The sequence below is a fragment of the Prunus dulcis genome, chromosome 3 (genome assembly GCF_902201215.1).
Source record: "Prunus dulcis chromosome 3, ALMONDv2, whole genome shotgun sequence".
Classification (NCBI taxonomy): Eukaryota; Viridiplantae; Streptophyta; class Magnoliopsida; order Rosales; family Rosaceae; genus Prunus; species Prunus dulcis.
The window spans coordinates 21,578,873-21,594,490 of record NC_047652.1 but is presented as its reverse complement, the minus strand read 5'-3'; the positions used below and the strand labels follow the sequence as shown (position 1 = coordinate 21,594,490).

At 36.9% G+C, this 15,618-nt stretch overlaps 3 protein-coding genes across 8 annotated transcripts; 1 reads left to right on the top strand and 2 right to left on the bottom strand.

Annotated features, from left to right (window-relative positions):
* Positions 1-597: 597 nt before the first annotated feature.
* Positions 598-4,904, top strand: LOC117623530. Its single transcript, XM_034354541.1, has 5 exons — positions 598-797; positions 1,301-2,494; positions 2,653-2,839; positions 3,683-3,765; positions 4,417-4,904. The coding sequence occupies exons 2-5, from the start codon at positions 1,409-1,411 to the stop codon at positions 4,510-4,512; spliced, it is 1,452 nt and encodes a 483-aa protein (XP_034210432.1). The 5' UTR covers positions 598-797; positions 1,301-1,408; the 3' UTR covers positions 4,513-4,904.
* Positions 4,905-5,857: 953 nt separating this feature from the next.
* Positions 5,858-9,321, bottom strand: LOC117620703 (membrane-anchored ubiquitin-fold protein 2-like). Of its 3 annotated transcripts, none has more exons than XM_034350859.1 (5): positions 9,104-9,321; positions 8,094-8,298; positions 6,974-7,138; positions 6,276-6,370; positions 5,858-6,165 (listed from the first exon to the last, which is right to left on the bottom strand). In XM_034350859.1, the coding sequence occupies exons 1-4, from the start codon at positions 9,218-9,220 to the stop codon at positions 6,315-6,317; spliced, it is 543 nt and encodes a 180-aa protein (XP_034206750.1). In that variant the 5' UTR covers positions 9,221-9,321; the 3' UTR covers positions 5,858-6,165; positions 6,276-6,314. The 3 variants fall into 3 exon arrangements, with proteins under 3 accessions (XP_034206750.1, XP_034206751.1, XP_034206752.1); XM_034350860.1 differs by lacking the exon at positions 9,104-9,321 and adding an exon at positions 8,693-9,036; XM_034350861.1 differs by lacking the exon at positions 9,104-9,321 and adding an exon at positions 8,693-9,035 and having other exon boundaries at positions 8,094-8,226.
* Positions 9,322-10,643: 1,322 nt separating this feature from the next.
* Positions 10,644-15,528, bottom strand: LOC117620702 (probable galacturonosyltransferase 13). 4 transcript variants are annotated; one of them, XM_034350856.1, is made up of 6 exons: positions 14,820-15,528; positions 13,551-13,606; positions 13,257-13,412; positions 12,388-12,978; positions 11,902-12,204; positions 10,644-11,624 (listed from the first exon to the last, which is right to left on the bottom strand). In XM_034350856.1, exons 1-6 carry the CDS (start codon positions 15,028-15,030, stop codon positions 11,340-11,342), a joined length of 1,602 nt encoding a protein of 533 aa, XP_034206747.1. In that variant the 5' UTR covers positions 15,031-15,528; the 3' UTR covers positions 10,644-11,339. The 4 variants fall into 4 exon arrangements, with proteins under 4 accessions (XP_034206747.1, XP_034206746.1, XP_034206748.1 ...); XM_034350855.1 differs by having other exon boundaries at positions 13,257-13,415; positions 14,820-15,482; XM_034350857.1 differs by having other exon boundaries at positions 13,257-13,415; positions 14,844-15,482.
* Positions 15,529-15,618: the final 90 nt, after the last annotated feature.

Below are 15,618 nucleotides of genomic sequence, written 5' to 3'. Positions count from 1 at the left end.
TACTCTATTAAAACTTCGTTCCTAGTAGAAAAAATAAAAATAAGAAAAATGAATCTTATATTGTAAACGGACAATACACAAATAATGGTATTGGAAAAGAGGTGAAGCTTATGCTTTAATTGCTTGGATTAAAAAGTCTCGATTTTAATCTTATATAATTTTATATGTCACGTGTTTTAAATACGGACACACTACTTTAACCGACTAGTCTCATTCGCATCTGCGCTTCATGTGGTCTTTTTCAAGTGTCACATAATTGCAATGTCTGAATTCAATGAGAACATGATTATCTTGGGTCCAAGTTCAAGAGTAGGCCGAATAGCTTAGCCCACTGATGAGTTGGCCAACGTAAGTCTTGACTCTTTTTTTTTTTTTTTTTTGTGAGGTTCTTTCCTATTGAAAGGGGCGATAGCATATTAAACTTACACACACAACACGGATGCTAGGACTCGAACCCAGGACCTTACCTGAGGAAGTAAATACTCCAAACCACTACACTAGTGGGTCATTTGCGTAAGTCTTGACTCTTAATAGACGTCCGATGGTGCATTGTCAAAATGATCTTATTGTTACAACCGGGTTGAAATAACCCATAACAAAAGCTAAAACCCGAGTCTGCATTCTCTCTCCTGTCTCTCAGTCTCCCTGCTCCATCACTCCCACTATCAGTCATTTCTATTAAAGCCTCCGCCAGTCGACTCAAGTCCCCAAACCTCACGAAGTGCGGTGATGCTTTTGGCTTTACCTTATGGTTCATTTTGAAACTCGATCTCGCCGGAGTCCTCGTTGGGGTTTAGGTAAGAAATATCATCCAAGACCTATTTTGGTTCCTGAGAAAACACCGGAAAGTTATTTACTTTTTTATTGCGCTAATGTTAAAGTCTGTTTTTAATGTTTGTTTATTGTGTCTCACTGATGATGGGTTTTTGTTATTTTGTTCAAAGAAAGTGTATAACTTGGGATCTTCGTTGTTTTTTCTTTTCCCGTATTTTCTCAGCGCAAGACCTCCTTTTGGTTCCTGAGAAAACCCGGGAAAATCTTTTTTTATTTTTTTATTGTGATAAACTTCAAGTGTTAAACTTTACTGCTTGTTTAAGGTTTACTGATGGTGGGCTTTTGTTATTTTGTTCAAAGAAAGTGTAGGAATTGGGATCGTCACTGGTTTTTCATTTCCTGTATTTTCTCAGAAACCAAACGGGGTTTTTCTGTTCCGTCGACATTACAGAATTGTGGGTTACAATGCATGCTCTGATATTTGCATTATCGATTATAATTTTTGTTTCTACGTGTTTTGAAACAGAAGCAAAGAGGGATTTTTGTGCTGATTGTTGGTAAATGGCGCTCCTGTAAGGGGATAAGAGAGCTTAATAGTTTAAAGACGGATTATAAGGGAGATTGTGAGAATGACATGAGGTTGGCGAGGTGGAGGAAGAGAAAGTGCGTTGCTGATGATAGGAATTATGAGCCCAATTCCTGGATCAGTGCCACGAAGAAAAGAAGAAACTATGCTAATACTATCCAAGTGGACGAAGAAATGCTGGATAAGGAGTATGAGGTTTTTCTTGAGGGGTTAGAACTGCATGGTGGTGATGATGGTCAAGATTATCATGACACTAGGTGGATAGTTGATGGGGATGTTCATTCTAATGCTCAGTTGATGGATCATGGTGATGACAACCTAAATGGTAGGTCTGTGGATAGCGATGATTTTGATGATGATGTGGATCCTCAGTATAAGATATTATTGGAAAATCTGAAGGAAGATGGAAAGTCCTATGTATTGGTGGTTGTTCGAGAGACCGAGAATTTGGAGCGGATAAAGTATGAACAAGAAGATGGGGAACTAGACGAGACCAATTTAGATACCCCAGAAACTGTGAAAAAATCTGATGAGGACATCTTTGTCAAACCCATTAGGATTTACAAAAGAAAGACAATTCACCCCTGTCCTACATCAATATCTCATGTGAAAGAGAAGACTGAAATAAAAAAAGCTAGCCCAAGAACTGTTAGGTATGCTATGAGGAAAAAAAAAAGGGGAATTCTGGAAGATTCAGAGGGTCTGCCAAATAAAAGGAGTTTAGGGGTGAAAAAGAATGTAAAAGTGGAAGCTCTGGATCCTGTTTCCAATAGGACAAAAGGGCGTTCTAATAAAATGCACGGTGTAGAGGTTCCCACTGCTCGAGAAACTTTAAAAAGTTCTCATGTGAAGAAGAAGAAAGTAAATAAGAAAGGTGCAGATAGTAGGACAAAGGGGCATCCTGTTAAAAGACATCATTTGGCCGAGCATGGACACAACCATGGAGCTGTGTCTGATCAAATAGACTTGGACTATCAAGAGGTTCTAGATGGTCTAAGAAAATACGGTGGAAAGTGGGTGTATACACCTACAACTGCTGGACCAGTGGCATGTGTACTTGAGGAGGATGTGGAGAGTTCAGCTGTAGAAATTAAGAAAGAACCATGTGATGAGTATTTTACCTCATCTACAGTTGTATGCATCTTCCCTGTTTCAGCTTTGGTTTGTTTTTCTAGTTTATGCTATCACGTGCATACACATGCACTCATACACACATGTGCATGCTATTAATTTGTGGCTTCTGATATTTTTTTTAATGGTTGTTTCTACTTTTGATTCTTTGAAATACAAAGGTGGGCGTAGATGGTGGATGGTGCGTTGAAACTTGTGATACAAGTCATGCCCAGTTTAGGAAGGGGCTTATGAAGGATCTTAAACGGCCTTATGACGAAAAAGAGTATAAAAGGCTCTTGAAACAACTGAACCGACGAAGGTCAGTGTCAGGGAAATTAAGGGCTTCATATCGAAAGCAGCACATAGGTTCGTTTTCTTTAAAATGCATTTGTTTTCCTATGTGTGCAACTGATCATTTTTCTTCTTCTTTTTTTGGGTACATATGAGGTATGCTGAATATGCCCTTTTTTGTGGCTGCTGATTCTCTAATATTTAGGAAGTCTAGGATTTTGTATGCTCCACTGCGTGTATACATGTTAAATGAACTGAATTGGGCATTGGGTATATAATGTGGTCTGATCCTTTCCTTTAGATTCATATTTTATATTGTTTACATATTAATACCAGAAGTACAAGGATTTAGATGCTTCATACACTATCATGAATATTTAGATTATCTAGAACTCTGATTCTTGTTGATTGGGAAGTTCTAGAGTTAGAATCCTCATGCCCCTCCTTGCAACCTTTTGAGGGATGAACTGGGGCCCTATTAGATTTGGTCCCCAGGGTTGGATTGGACCCATTATGGTTCAATCCTGCTACGTTTATGCCTTAACTATATGTACTTCTATTGCCTGGTTTAGGTTTAATATTAATGACTTAAAAGTTCAGTAATATATTGTGCGTGCACAAAATGTAAATTGATTGATGGTGTAAGGCCTTGTTGTTTGTGTAATGCCATTGCCTTTGCGTACATATGCTTTCTAGCTCATTTAATGAGGACTGCTATCTCAAGAGAGATGTAGGTCATCTTTTTTGGAGTGGGAGTGTTTTCCGACATGATTTCTTTAATGACCTTTTTGTTTTTCATTTTCCATGGTTTCTTTGAAACTTATTGTTTTAGATGCTTCTGTGTACAACTTACCAGTTTTGCATTCTTTCAATTTTATTGTATTTAACGTCTAATTAATTTGTTTTCTAATCTTGCAGTCCTAGCAAGAAAGCTTGATGCTGCTAGCAGCGACTGCCCTAGAATTTTGAATCTTTTGCGTGGATTTTTCTACTGGCTGAAGGTTAGTTTTTATAACTTGTTGCCTGTGTGTGCTTGGTACAAGGGTATCTTGTTAGCCGAACTATTTGTTGAGCAAACCATCCATTAGAAAAAGGTTGGAAAAGGATTTGGTGTATGTGGCAATCCCTAGTTGACATTCAATCTGGTGATACACTGACTAGAATTTTGTTGAGGTTGATTGCAATTTTTGTCCAGTTTTCAGTACCCATTTTGACAGACTTCTTTTTCAAAGGACTGGGGGAATTTTTTATTTTATTTTTTATGAACAAGGGGGCAAAGCCCCAGAAAACAACCAACTAACCTACATCAGAAGAAATCAAACGAGATCTAACAAATCATCAGTTAACAAGGAACTAAACCAAACGGGAGCATCCTCAAACATACAAACCCCTAAATCCATATTGTAGCTCCAATTAGCCAGGCCATCCACAACACAGTTCTTCTCACGGCAGCTACTAACCAAAGCAGCATTGGTCATGCACATGGCGTATGCACGGATTGACATGCCTTTACATTGTTTATATGTTGGTGCATGAATTGGCATGTGTTACTTTGCATCATGCACATTTTCTCTATCAGTTATGCCCAGTGATGACTTTTGCATTCTCTGCTAATAACATCGATTTGTCTAATTGTTTTAAACTTTTGTTAGAATGTGGCCCAAGAAGGAAGCTTCTGTCCTTGGAAGGACTCGTCTTGTTTGAAGGTGTTGCCTCAAGTTGGAAGGAAGTTTAGCTGCATGAACTAACTATAAGTAGGACTTCTTGCGTCATCTCCAGATTGCGATGGAAGCTCAGTTGTACAGATTAGGCTGGGAAGAGTGTTGTGGTGGTGGTGGTAAGGTGTTAGCATGAAAATTGTTTGTCTAGGAACAATGGAGTACAATCTGCTAACTATATATTAATAGAAGCTCAGTTGTACGGATTAGGCTGGGAAGAGTGTTGTGGTGGTGGTAAAGTCACATTTAACTGTCTCAAAAGCAGACGTATAGTTTTCTTTTCTCCATGAAAGTGCTAGCCTTAAATGATTAAGAACATATAGAAGGGAAGCCAGTCTGTTTGGATCTTATCATTGTACATCCAGAGGTTGGATATCATTGTTATTGAACATGAATGAGAGGCTTGCCCATTCTGAAGTTGACGCTTGCATCGATGTATTTTATTTCTCCATCATATAGCAGCCTCTTTTTCCCAAATAAATATTCCTTTTTACATTTTGAGTGAGAAGTCTTCATCAAAATAAAAGCCCTTCAGCTATGGCCATTTTCCTCTTCGACTATATATATATATATATATATATATATATATATATATTTTTTTTTAAGGCTCAAGTGAAGTGTAAAAAGTAAAAAGAACTCAAAATTCCAGTCAACTCAGGAACTAATCGTACAAAAGCTTGAAGGGTACGTCTAAAACCTTATAATTCAAAAAACATAAACAGATTTTGGTCCACTAAACATTAACTCAAGCTTTGACAAAAACTAAAAATTTGAAAGATGGGTTTTTCTAGGTTTGATATTTTATTTTAGTTCTAAGATTTCTTCATTATTGATGGGTTTTTCTTGGATAGCTTGGAGGGATGTTGGCTCAACAATCAAACAACTGCAAATATTCAAACGCTTCTCACTCCAAATCACCAACTGGGTTTCACAAGTTAAGATTAGTGCACACCCAATTCTTAATAATTGTTACTTGGTTGCCCAATTTATTGGAGGGACGAGAAGCCTTTCTTTCTTTGGAAGTTTAGATTTAGTTGTTGTAGCCTTCTCTCTTAGGAGGGTATCAACGTCGAGGATCTATGTTGAGCAAAATCTATTGGCTTAACATGGAGCCGATGACCAGATGACAGGGGCACCAGCCCTTAACCAAACCCATCTTTTGTTACCTCCCAAAACTAATGGCCAGCAAGGTAGCCCCCTCAAATAGCCCCCGCACAAAATCCCCCTCATTATAGCCGCACCGTTGCCGGATTACATGACAAACTTCTTTAGTTCTTAAGATATTTTCCTAAAACAAACTCTTGCTTATGACTCGAGCTGAGGAGCATAGCAATCTGTTGGAACTTGGAGCCCAACCTCTGAAGCGCTTTGGCAATTCCTTGTTGACAAAATATGATTCAAGATAATAGCATCAAAAATTTACATTGTGAATGAAACAACTTCTTCAAGTGTAAAATTTGAAAATAAGTAAGGTCGATACCGTACCACAAGAACTCTTTACATAAAAATATTTGATATGAGTGCATGATGTAGCATAGTCTCATGGACTTGACAACAAACAGAGTATGATGATGGACCTGCACCAAACTGTGACCTTTGAAGCCTGCATAATTCCAACTGAGTTGAATCAATCTGTGCAATTTTACCAACTTCATTTTCATTACTAGCTCCAACCCTCTTTACCTATCGTCGAAAATGATGAGAAATACATTATAAAGGTTGAGATTCGGTGAAGTTTAGAGGTGCAAAAAGAGAAGATAAGCATTGAAAGGGATAGAAGTATATACACCCACCGAAAAATGATGTTATCCCCACTATCTGAAGAGAAAAAGTTATAATATAACACAAAGGCACTTGTTCTGCTTCGGTTCGCTCATCAGTTTCTTTTCTGTTTCAATTGAAAGATACACATTTAATTAAAGATCATGTAGAAGCATAAAAACAAAATAATCTCTACTTGTCATGACTCATGACATGTAGTTAGATGATTCAGGCCTTCTTTCGGTGTTTCTCCTATTCAGGAGGTGGCCAGTAAAAGAAGTGCCGGCCTAACAACTATGAGTGACAACAACAGCATGTATTTGTGTACCTCACAAAAATCTGTCATTGCCTAGTCTTTTCCATTTCCCTCAAACAGGACCACCACACATTAAGGAGGAAACTAAAAAAAAATCTTCTTGATGTTATACACATGATCTCTATTCAAGCACATAAAAATCAGATAAACTGCTAAGTTTGGCAAGAAAAAAATATACCCCCGCAGGAAAAAAAAAAAAAAAAAAACCTACTGTTCAAAGCATAAGAAAAAAAACATGGTTTCTTTTTTTACCTGTAAGTTGTTTCCAAAAGAAAAGAAAGTAACAGAGACTATATCTTCTTTGAGACTTTAGTCAGAAACAAAAACATAAAAAGAAAACTTCGGTAATTTCTAGTTTCGCACAGTGGTTTACATAGAAAACTTTGGTTCTGAAGCCTCTGAATATACTTTTACCTTTCTCCAATGAAGGTGGTTGAACAACGACATGCATAGTTGTAACTCCACCAGGGACATCACATAATGGACTTCGGCACTCCCCAACTGTTCTGTTGTTCTCCAATATTCTTCCTGCGCTTATTAGCTTGACATCTTTAACAGTCCTTGGACCATTCTCCTTCTCTGATTCAAAACAATAATATTATGCTTAATCAGCTCAAATACATTAAACAAGTAAAAAAAGTTCATCAAGCATGCTGACAAATTTTGACAAAGAAGCAGTATTCTAAAGGTTATTAAGAAAGATTAAAGAGAATGGAGAAATCTGAGATTCAAAGATTTCATAGTGTTATCGCTTCTATCTAATGCTCTGAACCCATGCTCAATTGTCTCAGATACCAAGTGCAAGTAGAAGAGAAGTACTAAGACAGTTAACTTGTCTTTAGTAGAAAATCATTTCAGTTCGATGAGATTTAACACCTTAAAAAAGGCTGCCTGTAAAAGGAATGGTATATGTCCTCAATCACTAGCCCATGTAACTTAAGCAGCTCTACGGTGCTTTTAAGTCTTTAACCATTGGCTTGGTTGCTCATATGAAAGCTGTGTCCGCAGAACCACAAATGGAACTGGCACAACCTTGATTTCACAATAATTAACTTGTCAACCTCAAATTCCCTAAAGAGAGCATAAGAACACTTGAGCACACAATTCAGAAAAGGTTTATAAGAAAACGAAAGGGAAAAGTGAGAAAGCGGAGATGTCAGTTAGAAATGTCTCAAGGGTAATAAACATGTCATGCAAATGAAACTAAACATTGCACCTAAATTAACAAGAAGTACACCTAGAGCCAATAAAAAATTGAATTGCAAAGACAACACAAGTTCACAATATCACGTGTTGAGAAGACTATCCCATAGTCACTTATTTAAGAGATCCTGTTCTGGTTATGTTATCACTTCAGAGAAAACTCTAACATAGAACAGAGATATGAACTATGATCTGACGTTAACCAATTCCAAGTCCCTCCTGCAACCTTTACATATAAGCTTGCTGAGACTAATTTGTTTTGCAATCAAACACCCAACAAAAAAGTAAGCAAAGAAGTTTTTGGTTTTTAAAGAAAATTGAAAAAACCAACCTTTAGGCCATTGCGCAAGAATGCTTTCCTTCAAGGTTACAACACTTGTAGCAGCAGGAAAACTTTTGGGGCCAATATCTGATCCATCAGTCAACCGAAACTTGATCTCCAATTGATCTTGCACCCCAGCCATCTTCAAAGAGTTCAGAAGTATAAGGATTTCTACTTGTTCAAAAGAATTAAAATCCCAGTGTCTCGGGTTTTTCTACAGGCAATCGATACAACGAATTCTCCAATTGGTCAACGAGAATATAAACAAGGAAACAATATAAACTATGTAAATTTGCAACAATCTTAGAATAAAGACTAAGACAAATAAGGAAACACTTTAAACTCTGGACGCGTATATTTGTATATGATGATTAAAGCTTTCTACTTTCAAGCAAAGAAAATGAGCTGTGATTCAGTATTGAAATCAGTACATAGAGGAAAATCAAAAACAGCTATGATTTAGCTGTTAGCATCCGTTAAACCAGCAAAGCTTAAAATGGGTGCTATTAGAATCTAAAAAGCTACAAGAATTCTCAACTGGGTCGGCTCTAAAACAAGCACAAAGCAAAGACGAGAAAAATGGAAAAACTTTGATGGTTTTGTCTTACTTGGCTGTGAAACTGATCTGGGTCTTTCTGTGTGTTTTGAACAGTCAAGTGGTTCAGAAATCCAAGCGAAGAAGAAATAAAATGGGATTTTTGGTATAATTAATAAGGGAAGTCAGAGTGGAAGAGATCAAATAGTAAAAAGTTCCCGGAGACAAACGATGCTGTTTCGGAGTTTTCAAAGTCTTCTAAATCTGCGGTCAATGACTCCATTGCCTTCTCCTTGCAATCTCCAAAGGCTATGGAAATGGACACATTTTCTCTCCTTTTAAAAGTGTGACCCTTTGGCTTTTGCTAAACTTCCAATTCCAAAGTCTTTCTATTTCCATTTCCTTTTCTTCTTTTGGGGTTAAAGTGCCAACTTCCAATGTCACATTAGTGACAATACAGTAAATCAGACAGTCAACAACTTACCTTACATATACATACACGTACGTGCTTCATCCTAGCCTGTGGTTCATTGTTCATGACCCAATAACACCGTTCTTTAAGACCCAACTCAATTCTATCTTCAGTGTGAAAATTTCCCATTTAGCGAAACACAATCCAATGAATTGTGATTTACCTACACATTAGTAAAATAAAATGTTGAAACTACCTGTAATCACGACAAATGTGTTACTATTTAATGTGAATTCGCATTGTAGAAAAATTCACTCAAAAAGAGTTTTAATTAAAAAAAAACTTGAAAAATAAATAAAAAGGTAGAATGGATTGGTGGCCCAAAAATTGAAGGGGGGGTGGGGGTAGTAGGAGAATGGTCGTTATCTCATATATCTGTCAATAATGAAGTTATGATTTTGAAGTTATCTCATTCTATGTCGACACCCAGGCTGATGGCTGGTGGAAGGACAAGAAGACAAACATACAAACACTACTGTCTTCAACATTCTCCTTTGGCCTTTGGCCTTTGGGTCATGCCTATAACTAAAATGCAGCATCTGAATTCTGAGCCATTGAGCAATCACCAATTAGGTTAGGAGGACTTATTATGGGTTGTATAATTCCTTTTTTTCTTTGAGGATCTTTCTTATTAAGATTAATGATACTATATTAAATTCACACACTAAACGAAGATTAAGACTCGAATCCAGAACTTTGCTTGAGGGAACAAATGCTCCGAACCACTACACTAGGCTATAATAATTCCATATTTACTGAGGCAAAATCTGAATTTTATGAGCTGGATGTCAATATACAAATGCAATGTATGATTGGGTAGGTGGGCAGATCATGAGACCATGATATGCATGTCCAAGAAGGCAAGAACCTCTCAGATTCTTCCATTTAAATTGTTAGGCTTTGGAACAATCTATTAATTGTTTATACAATTACAACTAAGTGCCACTCAATGCATCCTTAATCATTCACTTAAAAAATTAATTTTTATATATTTTATTATGGGAAAGCAAAATGCCGAAAGGGTCTGATCAAATGTGGGCCAATTAATTTTTATTAAATAGGAAATGTGGGTGGCTTAAAAGGAAACGCCATACGCATTGAAATATCAGAAAACTAGCACATTTGGTCGTCTAATGCAATTTGCAATATATCAAATTGGTAAGTTGATGGGTTTCTTGTCATCGTCAACTAAGAAACATTCCACTTGTAAAGTATCTCTTATTAATAAAGAAAAATATTTGGGTAGAGAATCCCTTCTTGAGTTTGGAAAGACAAATGTTTCTCAAAGCTTTGATGAAGGTCAAGACTGAGTCTTCAAGAGTGCCATGCCAAACACAATGGTTCAAAAAAAAAAATTACAGTTAAAATATGACCAGATCAATTGTACACGCTTTGGATGGTTGCCGCCAGAGTTGAATCCTCTAGGGTTATTATACTTCTTCTAGACGGCTGACAAGAAATCATGGATACCAAACTTTGTAGGGTACTAAACACTAATGAATACAGAGGGCATAAAAACAGCAAGAATTTATAAATATAATGAGACTAGCTATAAAATCCAGGAAAAAGAATTTATCTGCACATTTTAAATCTCTCGTGAACAGTACATAAACAAATACTGATATATAACCTAAAAACAGCTCCCCAATTCAATGGGACCTGTAACAGAGCAATCTCCATGTTCTACTCCTAAAGTTCAACATCATGATATCAAATAAAGAGGGGAAGAAATGGGTGCTAACAAAAATGAAGACAAGAAAAGATTTTTAAAGGGCAAAAAAATGAAAGTGAAAAAACATATCTGGGCTAATGGGAGAGCCTCACAAAAGACCTGTCCTAGCCTTTCTCTTCCCTACACCAACCAGTATGATGGTATTGACATAAGGCACTTGTCATCTGAATTTCACTTTATTCTGATATATGTGCTAAGGAATCAAGCAAAACCCCCGCCATGAAGACCAATAATTGTATCCTTCTCCGAACCAAAAAATGAGGACAGATTGCTATGTTACAGAATGAAAGAATGAATCTCATGCTGTGATAATATGATGCTGGTCATTGTCTGCAGAATTTCAAGGGATGAACGTGATTCTTGAACTGGGAAGTTCTACCCTATTGGTGAATTTTCTGCTTGCCTTCTCAAATAGATCTCGAAAAAATTTCGAGCTGCAAAAATACTTCATGAATCCCATATAACTCTTGTCATTTCCTGTCCCATCTCCTGTTTTTAGCACCACCAGATGATCACCTATGAATCCAAGATGTGGCAGTTCCTAACAAAATCATTGGAGTAGTTGATATACTTGGTCCAAAATGGCCGAAGATGCTCAAAGCCAATCTGCAACCATGGTTTTGACTGACCATTATAGTGGATAACTGCAGCCCTTGCCACACTCTCAAGATTGGTTTTATTTTGATAGCCCAATCCAAGCATGTGCCATGATGGATCAATTGGGTGAACATGACCTCTAAATGCAATTAAAGCGGGTGGTAGGGTTCCAAGCTTCCACATTGTCAAGTTTGACTTCAGATTCTGCACAAGAAAATCAATTAAAGTAAGTTGCAATAATCCATATGCTATGTGCCAATAACTGACTTTCAAGAATACGTAAAATACGGTTGCAAATGACCTCAAAGAATATGGAACGGAAAAAATTATAATAAAATAACCCAATGCTGCAAAGTTTACATCACCATTAGAGAGCCTTGCTGAATTTGCAAAGTTTACCAGATCTATCATTCCATGAGAAAATGAAAAAGATGAACAAAACCCCAAGTGTGTAAGGGAAGCTTTACTACTTCTACTTTACCTCTTTCAGCCAGGAATGGTAAGTTTCTCTTATATTTGTTTTTCTCCATGTACTGAGATCAAAAATATTCATCCCATAAGCCCATGCACATTCTTCAGGGTCCAAATTCTTTGCTACAAGGGGATGGGAAAAATTGAAGTAGTTCCTGAACCGCTTCGACATTACCCACTCATCTTCGCCTCTACAAGTTTCGACAGCTCCATTGACCTTTCCCCCAAGGTCAATTTCCCAAAGTGGTGATAGGTCTCGCTGAATCACAACATCATCGTCTAGGAAAACTACCTTGTCAAGGTTGGGAAATAGCTGTCACAGCATACATGATCAGCACATGCACTTTGACATTACAAAATTAAAAGAAAATCTTATAGAACATTATCAAATAAACAGAAACCACTTTAATATTAAGCATCATCTGTAAAAAACCATATATAAAAAATTGCAAAAGTATCAAAGACTCAACAGCTTTAACTTAGGGAAGAGAGTTACCTCAGGGATATATATACGAAGATGATTGAGTAAGGATATGTATTTTGGACTTCTAGCCTGCAATTTTGATGCAAATGTTCGTGGAGTTGTAGCACTAAGATTAGCCCCTGCAATATGATTCCCATGGTAATAATTCCTGATCCCATTTTGATTTTCTACAGCTTCAAGGACTGGAACATTTTCTCTTGTTAACCAATCAAACTGGTGCACGCCCTTCACTTCAACAATAGCCGGGGAGACAGGGTTGAGTGCAAACCATGAGTGCATTCCCGCGTAGGTTTTCTTGTCAGTAATGATATGGAAGACTATCTTTTCGGGTTTTAGAGATGACTGGACAGCAGAAGCAACAACAACTGAAGCAGCCAGAATGTTATCAGTTGATAGGATAAAGTGGTGATAAGAGTTGTCAGAGAGCAAAGGCAGTAACTCTGGAGGAGGCAATTGTTTGCGTGCATGAGCATTGGATGAATATTCATCAGTCAAACGTAGAGACAGACAGTGGATGCCTTTGGGTACAGAACTTGCCGCAAAGTGTTTGTTCATCAACTCTGAAAACTTAGACTCTCTGATTTCCCTTTCAAAATTTTCCATCTACACACAAAAACAGTACAAGATTATTCTTAAAGTTCCAACAGTTAACAAGGGTTATTTCTTTCTTTTGGGGGGGAGTGGGGGTTAGGTTTAATGGTGCTCTCTCTATCTCTCTCACACGCACAAACACAAATAGACCACCCTTTCCACAAATCTCTCTGCAATAATGAGATGTGATATGACCATATTAGGAACAACCCCAACACTACCACTCCCAAAAAGATAATGCACAATACAAAACATGAATAAAACCATGTTTCTTATTACACACAACATACCATTGCTCTTAACATGAAAGCAAAGGTCCTTGCATCATACTGGTTGTTCTTCATTTCAGAAACAAGTTGATTAAATGAATCTGGTAGCTTCAGACCAGCTGGGATTTCTTCAGTGTTCACTTGATTTAGAATCTTGTAAAAGTCTCTAACCAGTCTCTGCTGTGCCGTCACCACAACCATGAAAATCCAGCTTAGATAATCATTCAATAGACTTGCTAACCCAAATCAAAACTTAAATATAATGTCGAGAAAAAAAAAAAAAAAATTACAGCATCTGGAGAAAAAGTTATTTACCCCTGAATCATCAACCCTACCCAGAAGCCTTGGTCCCAAACGCCTACCTAAACAATCTGAAGCACAGGAGTAAAGCAACAATAAAATCACAAATTCAATACCAGAGATTACAGAAAAATTGTGGTCCATGACCTAAGAAACACAATGTTACTATTAAAATAAATAAATAAATAATTTGATGCTCTATAAAACCAGAGAATCAATTATGGAAAACTTATAGATGGTTAAAGTATCAAAAGTAAGAGAAGAACTTAGACCCATTGATAGGGATGACAAACTTAAAGAACTAAAGCAAAGAAACACCTAGAATTCAAAATTTGGGGTTGAACTATCACAGATACCTAACCTACTCCGAAATTCCTTGAACACATAAAAAATATGGGGTCAAGCTTAGCAGCCATTCTGTTGATTTGGGTAACCAAGCAGTACATGTTATTCTCTCTCCAACTTAGTTTTTGTAGAATAAATAGCACAAATGAAAATCCAATATTAGACGCTAAATATTGACAGAAACTAAAATGAAACGAAGAATAATGTTATACCACATCAACATAATAATGATATACCATATCAACACAACAAATCCATAATCTTATCATCAACCAGGAAATATTAACGTTGAATCAACAAATCAAGACAATACCTCAAACTGATTTGACCAATCAAGTTCAAATGGCTGAAGGCAATGAACTGAAAAAAGAAAATTATAACTAATATCCCTAAGATCATAACAGATGGTTCCAGTTCAGAAACTGAAGTCACAAAATGCTTTAGCATGGATTAAAAATATGAAATTGGTGATGATGATTTAATCGAATCAGTTACAATTTATTTGCCATACCATACAGAATGTTTTAAATCTTACTTCATATCCAACCAATCAACACATTAAATGCCCATAAACAATTGATCCACCTCAAATCTAACCAAATATGCGATATACTGCAGAACTAGATAACCAATCCAACGCAATGGCATAGAATTCCAATGTTAACAGACTCTGAATAAAAGGAATCGAATATGTGGAAACCCAACAACCAGAATTTGATTTGATTTAGATTTCGATGTGAATCAAATGGACCCAGTTAACAAAACCAATCAATCGGGTTCATCCAAGCAAGCCAACAATAACAATAAATATGAAATGGGCAAGTCAAGATCCATCCATTAATATCATAAACAAACCAATACACACGAAGAAAACCAAAAAATAAAAATTTGGGATTGAGATAGCAATTGGGGAATTGAAGAAATAAATAAAAAGAGTACCAAATGAGGAGCACTTGTTGACACCTTCAAGAGTAACAACAGCAGTGAGAATGAAGACGAAGGGCAATAAGAAAGCGAGGATTAGAATGGTGTGGAAAACGGTTCGATAAGAGATGTGGCGAGCTGCGACCTTGATCTTCATCAAGTCAATAAACCCATTGCTGCTCGAGATCGTTATGCTTCTCATACTAGGCGAGAAGTGAAGCTGCATCGTCGTCTATGCAGCCCCTCCTTCTTGTTCAACACCCTAGCAATACCTATAGCACGGAAACCACCCCAACTTAATGCCACTACCACCCATGCCCTCACCATTAGATCCAAACCCACAAACCCCAATAGCAATCCCCCACCGACAATACCCACTCTCAGATTCAACGCTGCCTAATTCAGATCTATGGCCCTTGCTCAAATCTTTGCTTCTTTGTGGTCTTTTGGAAGACCGCATTGGAGATTCAACAACTGGGTTTTATTTTTCTCTCTTCAATTAATCTGAGATTTCAACCAAACAATCTATTTGGGTTTCTGGGTCGGGAAGCATGGATCAAAGAGAGAGAGTGATGAGAGACAGAGAAAGAGAGAGGGAATGAAGAGAGAGAAAATTGGGTTTTTGCTTTTGTTTTTGTTTTTGTGCAAAGTTTTCCATTCCGGGTATGTGAGGACCTCTTTGATTGGTTGATTAGTCCGATCTAATTTCGTTTTCCCGGAAAATAATAAAGTATTGCTAATTACAAAAAAGAAAGCAATTTAATTTTAATTTTAATTTCAATGTTGATTTTTATTTATTTTTAAGTCAAAACTC